The 15611-nt window shown below is 49.7% G+C and overlaps 1 protein-coding gene across 5 annotated transcripts in view; it reads right to left on the reverse strand.

Moving 5' to 3' along the window:
- The window catches only part of LOC128347441 (zinc finger protein 420-like), a 94148-nt gene that overhangs the window by 71803 nt on the left and 6734 nt on the right, over positions 1–15611 (reverse strand). For 4 of the 5 annotated variants that reach the window (XR_008317567.1, XM_053302120.1, XM_053302122.1 and 1 more), the window contains exons 2-4: positions 15351–15477; positions 12875–12957; positions 11832–11958 (exon numbers count right to left, since the gene is read on the reverse strand). Coding sequence is in view for 4 of the 5 variants with exons in the window: in XM_053302120.1 (XP_053158095.1) it covers positions 11832–11958; positions 12875–12957; positions 15351–15477 (337 nt within the window). In the remaining variant the exon portion in view is untranslated. The remainder of the gene's footprint in view (positions 1–11831; positions 11959–12874; positions 12958–15350; positions 15478–15611) is intronic. The other variant, XM_053302123.1, reaches the window with a different exon arrangement.

Genomic DNA, 15611 nt, shown 5'->3' on the forward strand with positions numbered 1-15611 from the left:
CACAGCAGTAACAACAGAAGAGGCTGCTGCTGGCAGAGGAGCCACTAGGGGGCGTTTAGGTGCCCTAATGCCCTCATCCGACAGTGGCACTCTTTTTCTTTTATGGAGCCTCCTTTTAGGGGGGAGGGGAAACTGAAACCGCTTGCTCTGCAGAATAGCCCTTCTGAGGGCTTGAATCAGAAAAGGAAGGGCACCTAGGGCGCTTAGCCAGGGCTTCAGATGCCACCCCTCCCCAAAGTGGGGGAGCCATGGCAGCTACCTGCCCTGAAGAACTGTTCCAATAAAGGAGACACCAGGGACAAACATTGTTTTTTTAACAAAGTCCCCCAACCACTGCAACTCACTGGCTGACAAAGCCTCATTGTTAGGGCTGGTAATAGTCTCAGGCGTGTCTGAGTGCACCCCCTGTAGGAGTGCAGAAACAGCGAGCGGCAAGGCCAAAGGCACAGCCTTAGAAACAGGCACGGGCTGAGGAGAGACCATAATGGCTGCTGTGGTTTTGGCGGGAATCTCATCAAGACTGTTGGAGATAGTCGCACCCGTACTGCCTGTAGCTGAAGCCTCTCACAAAGTGGAGCCCCGCCGGAGGCCAGCTTGCATTCCTTTTTCTTTTAGGCCACGTCTGGGCCCGTTAAGTGTTTGGTCTTCTTTGCCGCTTTTCGGGGCGGAACAAGCTCTAGGCACAGAGCCATCTCGGAGCTTTTAGCAAGCGTTCCCTCAGAAAGCCCAGCCGTGCACACGGCAGCGGTCCCAGACACCGCAGAGGCGGGTGCCAACATAGCCTCTGAGGGGGCCCTCCGAAAAGGCGCCCTTCAGCATGTTGCCGCAATGTGAAAGCTCCATGAGTGGAACAAGTGCAGAGACACAAACCAAAAAGGTAGAGGATAACGAAGGAAAAAACAAGCCTAAGGCAGCTAGAAGCTAGAAGAGACTGGGCAGCTGGTGGACTGTCTTGAAGCGAGACAGGACCGGAACTGGGTTGGGTGTGTGGCTGTGATGTGTTTAGAAAACCAAAGCAACTCCATTTTGTTCATTTTACTTAGAAAAACTTAGAAAACCTCATTCTAACTCAAAGTAACCCCAGCCCAGCTCAGAGCCATCACGGCCTCACATGATCAACGTCGTTATCTCTCTCCACTAAATTGTATCTAAGAAACTTGGTTTTCACAGGGTTCTCACTGTTTGCTGACAGTTAAAGAAAACAGGATGTAACCAAATAAGGAGTAATCACCAGATGAACAATGAATCATTCGCATGCGTACTAGATACTTAGTCCACCATTTTATTGCCACGTATACTATGTCTAGGGTGTCAGCATCATTCAGATTGTCTGTATAAATGTAAGATGCACCTATAACCAGTTTGTATTCAATGCTGAGCCGTAGCCCATTGAATACCTTGCTAAACTGCAGTAGCAATAAACGCCTCAAAGGAATTCCCACTGAGTCTGTTTTGATTGGCTTAGGGCGGACCCAGGAACGAACCAAATTCATATCAGATGGAGCAGCATGGTATATACAGATATGAAATCTGATGGGCCCTGTCTTGAAGCATGAGAAGGCTGACAACCCGTCAAGTTAGGATGCCCTCCCCATTCCTCAGAAAAAGCAGGAGCTCCACCTTCACAGCATCCACCGGACCTGCCCCTCACCAGTTCCCTCATCCAGCAGAGAGTGGTGGCAGCCAGGGCCGTCCTTAGCTTCTGTCTCGCTGCTGTCCTGAACTTCCGGCTTGGGGCTCTAAGCTGTGCGGCTGAGGGAGCGCACACAGAGGTGTGGCTCCCCGCTCAGCCCATTCCGGCAGCTGCGCAGTCTCCTCGTGCACTTGGGATGGCTGCTTCATGTCTTTCCCCCGTGCCATCTTTCCCCCTGCCGCTGCAAGTATCGCTCCCAAGCCACAACGAGGAAGTGAGGCTGACTGCTACCATTCAGACTGCGCCTGTCCTGTGTGTGCGCGCACTTGCACACGTGAGCCATCGCCACGCAGGAGACAGTCAGACAGACGTCACGGAGGACGAGCAGGAGGCAGTAGCAACCAGCAGGCAGAATCCGCAATTGACTGGAGCCAAGCAGCCGCCCTCAGTTCCCTCTCTCACCTCCCGCTCAGCCCCCTTTGCTTTCTCTTTCTCCTGGCCCCCTTCCTCCTCCTCCTGCTCATTTCTCTTTTCTTTTTTCATCCTTACTATTTCTGCTGTTACTGTCAGCTCCTTACTGGTTTTCCTTCCTTCTTTCTCTGCCCCCCCTTGTGGAGTCAGAGTTTGGGGCGCAGCTTTTGGTGGCAGTTTGGACTGCTCTCTGGACCCCAACTGTCCCTTGCCCTTCTCCTGCGTGCCCCATTGCTACATTCACAGCACTTTGCTCCCCTCCCCCTTGCTCTTCCTCTCTTCTCTCTTTTGTATTTATATTTCTATTAGTTTTCTGTATGCCAATGTGACTTGCAGTTCATCTTTCAACATAGTTATACTGTAACATCCATTTTGGTTCTCATATAAATATTTTCTTCATATTTATGTATCTAGTTATTATATCACCATATTTCATTACTAAAACAAATTCCTCAACTGTTATTTTTACATTTCCGTTAATAAATCCAAATGCAAATTGTTTTTCATGTACCACAGAAAGAGTTTCCAATCTTCTAGAAAACTTTCTATATAGCCATCTCTTACTAATACAATAAATTTTGCCATTTCTGAATATTCGTATGCCTTCATCAACCTTTTTTCTCTTGCTGGAATTTCCGCAGATCTCCATTTCTGAGCAAGAACCATTCTAGCCACCATTGTAAGATATAGAAATAAATTTGTTTTCTTTTGGGATTTCTTCATTAATCACGCCCAACAGGAAGGATTTAGGTCTCTTACCATGGTGATTCTCTTTATTTAGAAGGGGGAGAGTAACTGGCCATATCGACCCCCAGCACAGTACTTCCAGTGACTGTTGTTTGTGCCTGTCTTAAGTTTCTTTTAGATTGTGAGCCCTTTGGGGACAGGGATCCAACTTATTTATTTATTATTTCTCTAGGTAAACCGCCCTGAGCCATTTTTGGATAGTATAGAAATCAGTATAGAAATCAAATAATAATAATAATAATAATAATAATAATAATAATTGTGAAATACGCTTAAAAATCTTTTAAAATTCATCATAAATCATATCCCAAAGCCTCTTTACCTCCCTGCAGGACCACCACATCTGATAGAAGGACCCCTCGCTTTCTTTACATCTCCCACACTTATTAGATACATTTTTGTACATTAAAGCTAGTTTCTCAGGTGTTAAGTGCCACCTATACATCATTTTAATAAAAACTTCTTTTAAATTATAGCATGCTGTGAACTTGATGTCTTTCTTCCACAGCTTCTCCCAGGCCTCTAGATTAATATTATGACCTACTTCTTGTGCCCACTTTACCATTGTTAATTTTACCACTTCATCTCTTGTTTCTTCACGTAACAACAGATTATACATTTTAGTAATTAATTTTGCATCACTTTCACAAAACTCTCTCCTCTCCTCCCGTCTTTCCTTCCTAGTTCCAAATCTCTCTTTGATCCCTCTTCCCAGCCACACTTCCCCCTTCATCATCCTTCTCTGCTGTCTTTTCTGACCTTCTTTCCTCCAAATGTCTGCTTCCCCCCAATCAAACCCCATTCCTATTTCTCCCCCATCAACATTGCCCTAGCTCTTTCCCTCTTTCCTGGCATGCAAAGCCCCTCTTTCCCCACTCGTCACAGTGGAGGAGCCAAAAGGCCACCCGAGGACAAGGAGGTGAACCCCACATGGGAAGAGGATGCTTTTAGAGAAAATTGGACTGGAGCAGCTTGCTACACATGCTTGCTGCTTGCTTGTGGAACAATGTGAGGTCTCTGTTGCTTGTAACATGACAAGAAAACGTTGCCTTCTTCCCAGTTGGATTCAGCAAACATGATCGAGAAAGTAACCAGAAATGTGTAGTAGGAGTTCTTGGATATTCTTGCATTTCATTTAGTGTTAGTTCCATTGAATTGTCTAATGGTGTAGTTATGATCAGTGCTTTTGGTGAAGATAAACCATTTCATATACGGGAAGTCCTAATAGATTAAAAGATGGAAAGAAAGGTGATTGTTTATATATGAGACAACTACACTAAATAATTTTAGGAGGACATTGATAATATTACCAAGGATGGGGTCACACTTCCCCAGAAGGAAGAAGTACGCAGTCTTTGGGTGCTTCTGGACACAAACCTCTCCCTGGTGTCCCAGGCTGAGGCAGTGGCCAGAAGTGCCTTCTATCAGCTTCGGCTGATATGCAACCTGCATCCGTTTCTTGAGATAAATGACCTCAGAACAGTGGTTCATAGGCTGCTAACCTCCAGACTGGATTACTGCAGTGCACTCTAGGTGGGGCTGCCCTTGGTACAGAATGTGGCTGCCAGGTTGGTCTCTGGGTCATCTAGGAGAGACCATATTACTCCCATTTTGAAAGATCTACACTGGCTGCCAATAAGTTTTCGGGCAAAATACAAGGTGCTGGTTCTAACCTGTTATTTGGTTCTCTGATAACTTTTAAAAAGTCAACCTTGAGCCCCTGGTGGCGCAGTGGTAAAACTGCCGCCCTGTAACCAGAAGGTTACAAGTTCGATCCTGACCAGGGGCTCAAGGTTGACTCAGCCTTCCATCCTTCCGAGGTCGGTAAAACGAGTACCCAGAAAGTTGGGGGCAATATGCTAAAAATCATTCTAAACCGCTTAGAGACCTCTGGCTATAGAGCGGTATATAAATGTAAGTGCTATTAAAGACGTATTTATTCACCCAGGCTTTTAATTAAATATTGTTTTAATAGTTTCAACATGGTTTAAAATGTTTTAAGGATTGAATTGTTGCAGTGTTTTGCTATATCATTTACTTTGTTCTAACTGGTGTTTTACCGCCCAGAGACGCAGGTTTTGGCCGGCATAAGAATATGTTATTCCAATAAATAAATAAATAAATAAAGTTACAATGACATGCTTTTCTTGTCTGTAGATAATATTTAGAATATTTTTGATAAATGTTGTTCCTAAAATAATGATTTCTTTGTCGAAAGGGGTTAGATTCTTACTTGGGAGTTTATTTAGTGAGATACACAACTTTACAGCATTATTCCACTTGTGTGATAGGTGGTGTTCCTTCAAGACAGTATTTACTTCATCAATAAAAGTCATCAAAAATATTAAATATAGGAACTTGTATTTAATAAGTTCTTATATTTAATATTTTTGATGACTTATTTTGATGAAGTAAATACTGTCTGGAAGGAGCACCTCCCAGTAAATACTGCCTGGAAGGAGCAGCAATTTTATAAATCAAATAGAATTGTAAAATACATTTCTTTCCTTCCATGTTTATGGAGAGAGCGTGTGTGTGTGTGCATGCGTGCATGCCATAAATCTATATATAATTATTAACATGTGCACACACTGCTCTGATACTGATGCCCAGAACAAAACTCATTCCACTCTCTGATTTAAGAAATTAGAGGGAACACTGGTTAGAGTGTTGGGCTAGGACCAGGAAGACCCGGGTTCGAATCTCTGTTCAAACATGAATCTCCCTGGGTGACTCTGGGCCAGTCATGTCTCTCTCAGCTTAACCTGCCTCACGGGGTGGCTGTGAAGACATAAGTAACCATGTACACTGCTCTGGGTTCCTTGGAAGAAGAGCGGAATAGAAATGTAAAATAAAAAATGTGTCAGAAACAGATTGATTATTTTCTTCCTTTGAAATGGAGGAGCAGTGGGCATTCTGTGAACAATTTGGATGGATGGTGGTATGATGCTTTCCAATTTGAATTTTGGGATGCAAATGTGTTAAACTGTGTATATTTATGACTTGGTATTAGGCAATGTGTATTATTGATTTATTTGGTTAAGGGCCCCCCAAACATGCTGTTTCAACCCCAGCCCCACAAACCCCTAAGGACAGCCCTGGTGGCAGTGACTACCGGACCGGCACTGGAACACGGGTGAGTGAGAGAGTGAGTGAAACTACCTAAACTCCTGTGAGGTCACCCTTGCAGTTGCTTTGTACACTTCCTACATCTCAGCCAACAGGATCGAGCAGTTCCTTTCTCTCAACCAAATGAATAGTTTCTCAGTATAATGGAATAATCCAATCAGCCCACCATTGCTGATCAGAACCCTATGGAAGAAGGCCAGCTTACAAGAGATACACCAACAAGATGTAGCCTGCAGGAGGAGCCAGCGGGAGAGAACAGGAGGAGGAACATCTGCCCATAGGCAGACCCCAGGGTGAGGGACTGGGTGCCTGCCTGTTGGCTTCTGTTGGTTAAGGGCCCCCCAAACATGCTGATTCGCCCCCAGCCCCACAAACCCCTAGGGACAACACGGGCGGCAGCGACTACAGGACCGGCACTGGAACAGGGGTGAGTGAGAGAGTGAGTGAAACAGGGAACATCTTGGGCATCTTGGGCAGGGCAGTGACTGTGCTTTTGCTCCTGCTCCACCTTTCTCCAGGTGTGTACCATCTACTATCAGCCTCTGCTGCTATAAAACTCAGGCTGAGCCAGGGGCGTGAGCCTCTTGGCGAGAGCACAAGGGCTCTCATCCTTGTGGCTCTCCGCCATGGGGTGAGCTGCCTGAGGCCCTGAAGATGCGTCTTCCCACAATTAAGAAGTCAGCAGGAGATTATGGAAGCCTGGTTCTGGGTTGTTTTTTGCTTTTTTGTTTTTGTTTGTTTGTTTTTTAAATTAAGCCAAGTAGCCGTGGTGGATTAGTCTGGGGAGATGTGTCTGGGAGAGCAAAAAAGTGGGTCTGGAGTGGGGGCAGCAATATCACGGGTAGCGGGCAGAGGGAGGTATGGTGGTGGGAGTTGGGCAGGCCATTACAGGGGAAAACGGTCCAGGCAATTGAGGCCTGTTCCTTTTTCCGGCCCTTCTCCCAACCCTCTGACCCTAGGGAGCTCTGTGAACACTCCTTCGAGGATTAGGGTGCTGCTGCTGAATGCCAGGTCAGTTAACGCAAAAACATCTCTCATCCACGATTTGATTGTGGATGAGCGTGCTGACCTGGTATGTGTGACCGAGACCTGGCTGGATGCACTGGGCGGGCTTGGTCTCTCTCAGCTTTGTCCTCCAGGTTTCCAGATCGTGCAGCAGTCCCACCTCGAGGGCCGGGGAGGAGGCGTTGCAGTCATCTTTCGAGAGACCCTCCCCGTTTCCAGGTGACCGGTCAGGCAATCTCAGAATGTTGAGTGTTTGTCCTTGAGGGTGGGCCTCCGAGATAGGCTGGGGATTCTGCTGGTGTACCGACCACCCTGCTGCACTTCAGTCTCCCTACCTGAGCTGGCGGGGGTGGTCTCGGAGGTGGCTTTGGGTTCCCCCAGGCTTATTGTTTTGGGGGATTTCAATGTCCACGCCGAGGCCCCCCTAGTGGGTGCGGCTCAGGACTTCATGGCCTCCATGGCAACCATGGGCCTGTCTCAGTTGGTATCGGGCCCTACCCACGTGGCGGGACACACTCTGGATCTGGTTTTTGCTGACCGGGAAATAAATGATCTGGAGGTGGGGGAATTTGAGACCACTCCCTTGTCATGGACAGATCATCACCTGGTGGGGTTTCGTTTGACTGCTCCGTCTGCCCTCTGCAGGGGTGGTGGGCCAATTAAGATGGTCCGCCCCCGGAGGCTTATGGATCCGCTTGGATTTCAGATGGCCCTCGGGGAGTTTCCAGTGTCCAGAGCTGGTGACCCTGTCGAGGCCTTGGTTAATCTCTGGAATGGAGAGATGGCCCGGGCTGTTGACACGGTTGCCCCCAAACGCCCTCTCCGGCTTGGTGGAGCCCGTTCTGCTCCTTGGTTTTCCTCGGAGCTTAGGGCGATGAAGCAACTCGGATGACGGCTAGAACGACGCTGGAGGAAGAGTCGTCATGAATCTGATCGAACACGGGCTAGAGCCCATTTTAGGGACTATGCCGTGGCGGTGGGGGCGGAGAAGAAATGCCTTTTCTCCGCCTCCATTGCGTCTGCTCAGTGCAGACCGGCAGAGCTGTTTCATGTGGTGAAAACCTTGCTCCACACGTCCCCCCAGACAATGGGGGAGGAGTCATCTACAGCTCTTTGTGATCGGTTTGCCTGTTGCTTTGCAGATAAAGTCGCTTGCATCCGTGCTGACCTGGACTCCAGAGTTCTGGCAGTTCCGGCAGACGTTCCTTTGGTACCATCTGGTCCCGTTGTGTTGGATTCTTTTCAGTTGGTGCGGCCTGAGGATGTGGACAAGATCCTGGGCAGTGTGCGGGCGACTTCGTGCTCTCTTGACCCTTGCCCTTCATGGCTAATAAAAGCTGCCAGGGAGGGGACAGGCAGATGGTTGGAGGTGATCGTTAATGCTTCATTAAGGGAGGGCAGGATGCCATCGTGCCTCAAGGAGGCGGTGGTAAGACCTCTATTAAAAAAGCCCTCCCTTGATCCCTCCAACCTGGACAACTATAGACCTGTGTCTAACCTCCCCTTTTTGGGCAAGGTGATGGAGCGTGTGGTGGCGTCCCAGCTGCAGAGGGTCTTGGATGATACGGATTATCTGGACCCTTTTCAATCTGGCTTCCGCCCCGGGTACGGGACTGAGACTGCCTTGGTCGCTCTAGTGGATGACCTATGCCGGGAACTAGACAGGGGGAGTGCGTCCCTGTTGGTTCTGCTGGACCTCTCGGCGGCGTTCGATACCATCGACCATGGTATCCTTCTGGGCCGCCTCTCGAGTATGGGAATCGGAGGCACTGCGTTGCAGTGGTTCCGGTCCTTTCTTGAGGGGAGGGTCCAGAGGGTGTTGCTGGGGGACTACTGCTCGGCCCCGTGGCCGTTGGCCTGTGGGGTCCCGCAGGGTTCGGTCTTGTCCCCCATGCTGTTTAACATCTACATGAAGCCGCTGGGAGAGGTCATCCGGGGATTTGGACTGAGTTGTCAGCAATATGCGGATGACACTCAGCTCTATCTCTCCTTGTCATCTGATCCTAGGGAGGCGGTGGATGTCCTGAATCGGGGGTTGGAGGCCGTGATGGGTTGGATGTGGGCTAACAAACTGAAATTGAATCCAGATAAGACGGAGGTACTGTTGGTCAGTAGGAGAGCCAATTGGGATGAGGAGATTTTACCGGTTCTGGATGGGGTTGCACTCCCCTTGAAGGAGCAAGTACGCAGCTTGGGGGTACTACTGGACCCAGCTCTGCTTTTGGAGGCTCAGGTGGAGGCAGTGGCCAGGGGTGCCTTTGCATGGCTTCGGCTGGTGCGCCAGCTGCATCCCTTTCTCAAGAAGGCAGATCTGGCCATGGTTACCCATGCCTTAGTCACGTCGCGGCTGGATTACTGTAACGCGCTCTACGTGGGGCTGTCCTTGAAGAATATCCGGAAACTGCAGCTAGTGCAAAACGCGGCAACGAGGGTTTTATCCGGAGCTGCCTGTTGGAACCATATCACCCCCATTTTGAAAGAGCTGCACTGGCTACTGGTTCGTTTCCGAGTCCAATTCAAGGTGCTGGTTTTGACCTTTAAAGCCCTAAACGGTTTGGGCCCGGGGTATTTGAGGGACCACCTGCTCCCAAGGGTTGCTGCCCGCTTGACAAGGACATCTGAGGGGGCCCTGCTCCGGGTGCCGACAATGAGAGAGGCCCGGTTGTTGTGCACTCGGGACAGGGCCTTCTCTGTTGCTGCCCCCAGACTCTGGAATGCTCTCCCAGTGGCCATTCGTTCCTTGGACTCCATCACGGCTTTTAGAAAGCTTGTAAAGACTTGGCTTTTTACCCAGGCTTTTACATAATCGTTTTTACTGCTGCTTCTGTGTGTTTTTATCTGCTGTATTGTTTTATGCCTGTTTTTATATGTTTTAATACTTTTAGCATAATGTTTTTATTGTGTTTTTATTGTATGTTTTTAACTTTTGTAAACCGCCTTGGGGTTATCTTTTTAATGAAAGGCGGTATAAAAATGCAAAAATAAAATAAATAAATAAAAAATAAATATGTTTATTAAATGCATTTTGCAAGTACCGTGTTGTGCTCCGAATGCTGTCATCAGAAGAGAAGTTGCGCTTATTAGGTTGGAATCCTTATACTGGTGCTGTATTTTTCGATTTTGGTTAAAACTGAGTTTTGGACAGGTGGGTTTAGCCTCTTTGGCTATGAATGATGGTTTTAATTTGAGCTGGAAACGAGCTGTGTTGAGTAAATTTTCTTTTTTCGGCCTCTCTGTAGAGGATTTGCATACTGTAGGAACTGAGCAAGCCAGGAAGTTAATTAAGCAACGTGTCCTGGATATAGAAGTTCAACAAGAAGGTGCATGGCTCAAGCAGGATTTATACTTAGGGAGTCAAGCTATTAATATTAAACCAGCTAAGTATTTTGATGTGGTGCTTGTCCCTAAATTTAGATGAGCCCTCACTTTAGCGCGTTTAAATGTTCTTCCTACAGCAGGATTGGATGGCAGGTTTAAGGGAGTTCCGCTATTTTTACGACTTGGCCCATGTGGCAAAGAGGTTATAGAATCCACCTCGCATGTTACTCTTTATTGTGATTTTTATAGTGAACCCCATTTAAGACTTATATCTCCTATGTTAGATAATTTGCCTGGCCGGTCTGATGAATTTTATTTAAGTTATCTTTTAACTAATGTGGACACTGATATTATCTCTGTTATGGCCAGGTTTTGTTATATTATTTGTAAAATAACATTGGTACCGGTTTATTGTAAATGTTTGCTGGTCAATGACCGAATAAACTTATATCTATCAACAAACAGGACAGAGAGCCATCAGCACCGAGAGAGAACAGGCAGCATTTGTGTCCAGAAAGCCCCAGGCTGAGTCCTCCACACACCCAGTTCAGGCTTTGGGTAGCAGGTTGAGAAGTCCTGTGCAAGAGACCCTGGAGAGATGCTACCAAACAGTGCAGACAAGAGGGCGGTGGGCCACCTCCAGCCTCAAAGGCGGGATGCCTCTGAGTACTAGTTGCAGGGGAGTAACAGCAGGAGAGAGGGCTTGCCCTCAACCCCTGCCTGTAGGCTTCCAGCAGCATCTGGTAGGCCACTGTGAGAAGCAGGATGCGGGAGTAGATGGGCCTTGGGCCTGATCTAGCAGGGCTGTTCTTATGTTTTTATGTTCTTAAGATTCAGTTCAATGCATCAGTTTCTCTGCTATTCATTGGGAATATTTGCTTCGGGATTTGGAGCCCACCTGCCACATGACCTCTTTCCCCCATTAAGGCTCATCCTCCGCAGATTATGTATCAGCTGGTCAGAAGGATGCCAAAGGAGCTCATCACGGCTCTCACCACAACCCTCCCGGCACATTCTCAATATCCAAAGTCCCTCTTCAGGGCACGGTTGGGCTGCAGCCTGCACAGCTTCACCCAATGGCCTCCAAAGCACTAATCCCAAACAGGGGTGCCAGCTAGCAGAGGGTCCCATCCCAATGCCCAAAAAGCCAGTCGGTGATGCTGTATTGCTTAAAGCAGAAAGCGTCAGTCCGATGCCAGAAGGAAGCTGCTGTTCTCCCAGTTTGGCTTGAAATTCAAGTGGGAAAAGCAATCTTGGTCAAAATGTCAGCAGGGCTCAAACACAGAGAAGAGAAGCACTTTTTCAGAATATGCCACATCCTCCCAAGGCAAGCCAACAAGAAGCCCCTGATCACGAAGCCCCTGATCACTTCCAACAACAACAGTTCCAACAACAGACCGCTGGATAAGTGTTTCCCAACCCGGCAGAGAGGCCCCACAACCCTGCCATAAGAATACACCAAGAAAGAATGCTGAGTCCCAATAAAGGAAGCAGCAGCAGCCATTCCTGGAGAGTGAGGGAGCCTTACCCAGAGAGGCCACATTCTGCCTGTTCTCCTCCATGACTGCTCTGTGCAGGGCTCTTTGGTCTGCATCCAGCAGAGCCCACTCCTCCTCCGTGAAATGCACAGCCACCTCCTCAAAGGACACGGCACCCTGAAACAAGAACATATTGGACTCACAGATCAGAAAACAGTCCCCCCAACCCTATAACACAGAGGTGCTCTAACCCCCGGACCTTGGGGGCCCAGTCCAGTCCTCCAAGGTCCGGGGGGCACCTCCAAATGGCCAGGGCCGGGTGTCTCCATCCGCCACCCCATGCCCACCCCCCAAACCTCTGCTGTTGTTGTTTTAAATTCTTACTGCGTCCGAGGTGTGGCTGTGAGTGGGAGAGCAGAGCAGCCTTTCTTCCCTCTCCCTCCCTCCCCCTGCAGCGGCGGGGACTGATCTCTCAACTCCATAGCCACACCTCACACTTAGTAAAAGACGCTGGTCTGAATGGACAGGCCCAGCGTTGCTCTGGTTCCCTGCCGCCAGGTTGTGTGTGTGTGTGTGTGTGTGTGTGTGTGTGTGTATCTGTGTGTGTGTAGAGGGGAGAAGGGGAAACAACAGCAGGGGTCTGGCAGCGCTGATTCCCCAAAGGTTTCGAGTGGCCTCGCACGCAGCATCCTTCTGTTCCCCATCGTCGGGAGGGTGGGGTGGAGAGGAGAGAAGGACTACTCCGTTCCCCGTCCCCACAGCCCCTGCTCCCTGGACACAGTAAGAAAATTTAAAAGAGAAAAAAGGGGAAAAAACCAGCAGAGGTTTGGCAGATCAGGCTCCCCAAAGAAGGTTTTGCGTGGCCTTGCAGAAGCAGGGGCTATCGATTGGGTGGACTGGGTGCTCAAATTACCTAGGTGCACTCCTGTCCATACACAAATCTCTGAGGATAATTAAGATGAAGCAGCTAAGGATGCTCTAGCAGGATTCATGGCCTCTTGGTCCTCTTAGGGGGCAGGTTACAGAGAGGCAAATATTATTTCAGGCTCAGGGAAAGGCACCTAGGCTGTCCCCCACATGATCCCTCTCCTACCTGATCTGGTTGGGTAGAAGCTGTTTCTCCAGCCACACAGGGGAGCCATGAGCTTTTCAGCACCTCCAGTGGGGTTCCATGAACTAGGAGAGACAAAAGCGATCCTTTTTTGTAGAGCAATACAATGTTACATTAGGAAGCGTCACTGCCCTGCAGGCTTGATGGGCAGAGCAGCACATGGGGGATGAGATCTGGAAGTGTTGTTGGCTTCTGTCCCTTCCCTGCAAAAGCACTGATCCCTTGGACATGTTTGTTTGTTTGATTGATTGATTGATCCATGTAAACCGCTTAGAGACCTCTGGTTGATGGGCAGTATACAAGTATTCTAGTAGTAGTCTGTACTGTGCCACACTCATGGACATTTTTCTGGCAGGAAGAAGTTTTGCGAGGAGAGGGGAGAAGAGGAGCAAAAATCACCCCCCCAGTCTCCTTCCCCGTGTGCTGCCCTGCCCATCAAGCCTGCAGGGGAACTGCTCTAAAAGCTCCCTGCTCCAACACAGCTCTGATCAGGTTGACAGTCCACTGTCCATCCCATCAGCTGTGGACTATAAAACAGGCTCATGCAGTACAACATCCGGCCTGCGAGGCCTTTTCTCTTGGCCTGCGACTCGCCTCCTGAGCCCTCCATGGGGCTCGCTTCCCCCCGCCCCCACTCGCTTCTCCCCACCAGCTCCTGAGCCTCTCGGGACCAGGAGCGTTTGAGCCCTGAAGAAGATACAGGGCACATGTGTGGCCTCATTCAGTGCAGGCATGTGCTCTGTATCCCTTTCAGGGCGCACACGGGCCCTCCTTTCCAGGAAGCTCCCAGGAACAGCGAGGGGCTCGGGAACTGGTGGGGAGAAGTGAGCAGGAGGCAGGGGAGGGAGCCTCATTGAGCACATACTTGTTCCTCGGCCAGTGGAGGCAAGGCAAGCCAGTGGGCAGGCAGTCCTAAAGGTCCTGCACTGCCTCTCTCTCTCTCTCTCAGAGGCATGTACCTGGGGCAGCTGCTGCCGGCTGAACCAGCAAAGAGAGCATGTGGGTGGGAGCTGGTGCTCTCCCTCCTGGGCCCCTCTGCCCCCCTGATGAGAATGATGGCACACATGCACACTCCATCTCCATCAGAAGGCATGTGCCCCCTCATTCCCAGGCCACGATGGAAGCGAGGGGAGGCAGGGCAGCAGAAAGGGGGGCAGGCAGAGCTCTGCTCGCCTTCCCAGCTGCTCACCCTCTTTTCCAAGAAGCTCCCACCCCAACTGAAGAAGGACAGAGAGGCTTGGGAGTGGAGGAGGGAAGCAAGCCCGCAGAACACACCGCCCTGCCCTCACTCCTGTGGAGTGGTGCCCCCACCTATGCTCCAACTGGATGCCTCCATTCAATTAATTCAATTAAGGTACAACTAGGTTGAGGAATGAATGACTCTGCTTGGATTTGCTGCCCCCACCCCCACCCCCAATCACGTTTTGAGGTTATCCAATAAGGGTTTTGTTGCCATAAGGGTTCTGTTGCAAGTTTTGGGTGGTATAGCAATATTTTAAATAAATAAATAATAAAAATAACAGTTATGAAGTTTAATCCAATCTATATATTTATTTCTTCTAGGCGTGGTGGGCTGCCCAGGCCGCTGGAGAGACAGGAAGGGTGGCCAGCCAACCACTGGGAGCAGGCAGCGGCAGGCTGGCCTGTCCAGTGGGAGCAGGCGGCGGGCCAGCCCAGGCACCGGGAATTGGCGGGCGGGCGGGCAGACGGGCAGGGGACAGAGGCCTGGCTTTCCGGCCAGCCCGCCAACCAGAAACTGCCGGGCAGGGACAGGGGTTAAGAAGAAGCAAGCTGGCCGGCCACCAGGAGCAGGTGGCGGGCCAGCCCACCCACAGGGAATTGGCGGGTGGGTGGGAGGAGGTGGCGGGCCAACTTTCCGGCCAGACTGCCAGCCATAAAGTGCTGTTTGGGGGGAGTGAGAAGAAGTGGGGCCTGGCCAGCTGCTGGGAAAAGGAGGCGGGCTGCCCAGCCAGCGGGAATTGGCAGACAGGCTAGCGTGCGGGAGAAGGTGGCAGGCCGGCTTTCCAGCCAGCCAGAAAGTGCTAGGGGTGAGAAGAAGCGGGCCAGCCAGCAGGCCCGCCACGCAGAGAAGCAGGCCGGCCCGGCAGCGGAAGCACAGATGCCCTTCCCCCCGGCTCCGCTAGGTTAATTTAATTCACCTTGGCCTGCAAGAGCTTCTACAGTTCAATTTTAATTAAATTAATTTTAATGAATTTCATTTTAATTCAATAAATAAATTAATATTAAATTTTAATCATCAGTGCCCTAAATTCAGGGTCCAAAAATTGACCTCAGGCCTTCCAAAGCAAGTCATGGTTGCTTTCAGCCCACCACAGCATTTCAGTTGTACACCCCTGCTTGTCCCCCATAGACAGACTCAGGTTGACCAAGAAGTACCCCTTTTTCGGCACATGGGATTAAGGGAGACCCAGCAGAGCTTTGATCCATTACTCCTTACCCAGTGAGGTGGGATCTGCATGATCCTCCTGAGAGCTTCCTCCGTGCAGCAGCTTCGGTCTGGCGTCTGATAGAGTCTTCTCTGCCTCAGAAAAATTGGGGTTTGCTTCTGCTAATGGCCCCTGCTCCTGAAAAGCCAACAGAAATCCCAGGCAGGGAACGGGGAGGCAGGGTTTAGAAAAGACAATGGCAGGGGTGGGTGAGTGGAGGGAGAAGGGTTGGGATACTCCCCCCTGCAAGGACACTGGGAGAAATCTGAGCA

Source organism: Hemicordylus capensis, chromosome 2 (genome assembly GCF_027244095.1).
Source record: "Hemicordylus capensis ecotype Gifberg chromosome 2, rHemCap1.1.pri, whole genome shotgun sequence".
Lineage (NCBI taxonomy): Eukaryota > Metazoa > Chordata > Lepidosauria > Squamata > Cordylidae > Hemicordylus > Hemicordylus capensis.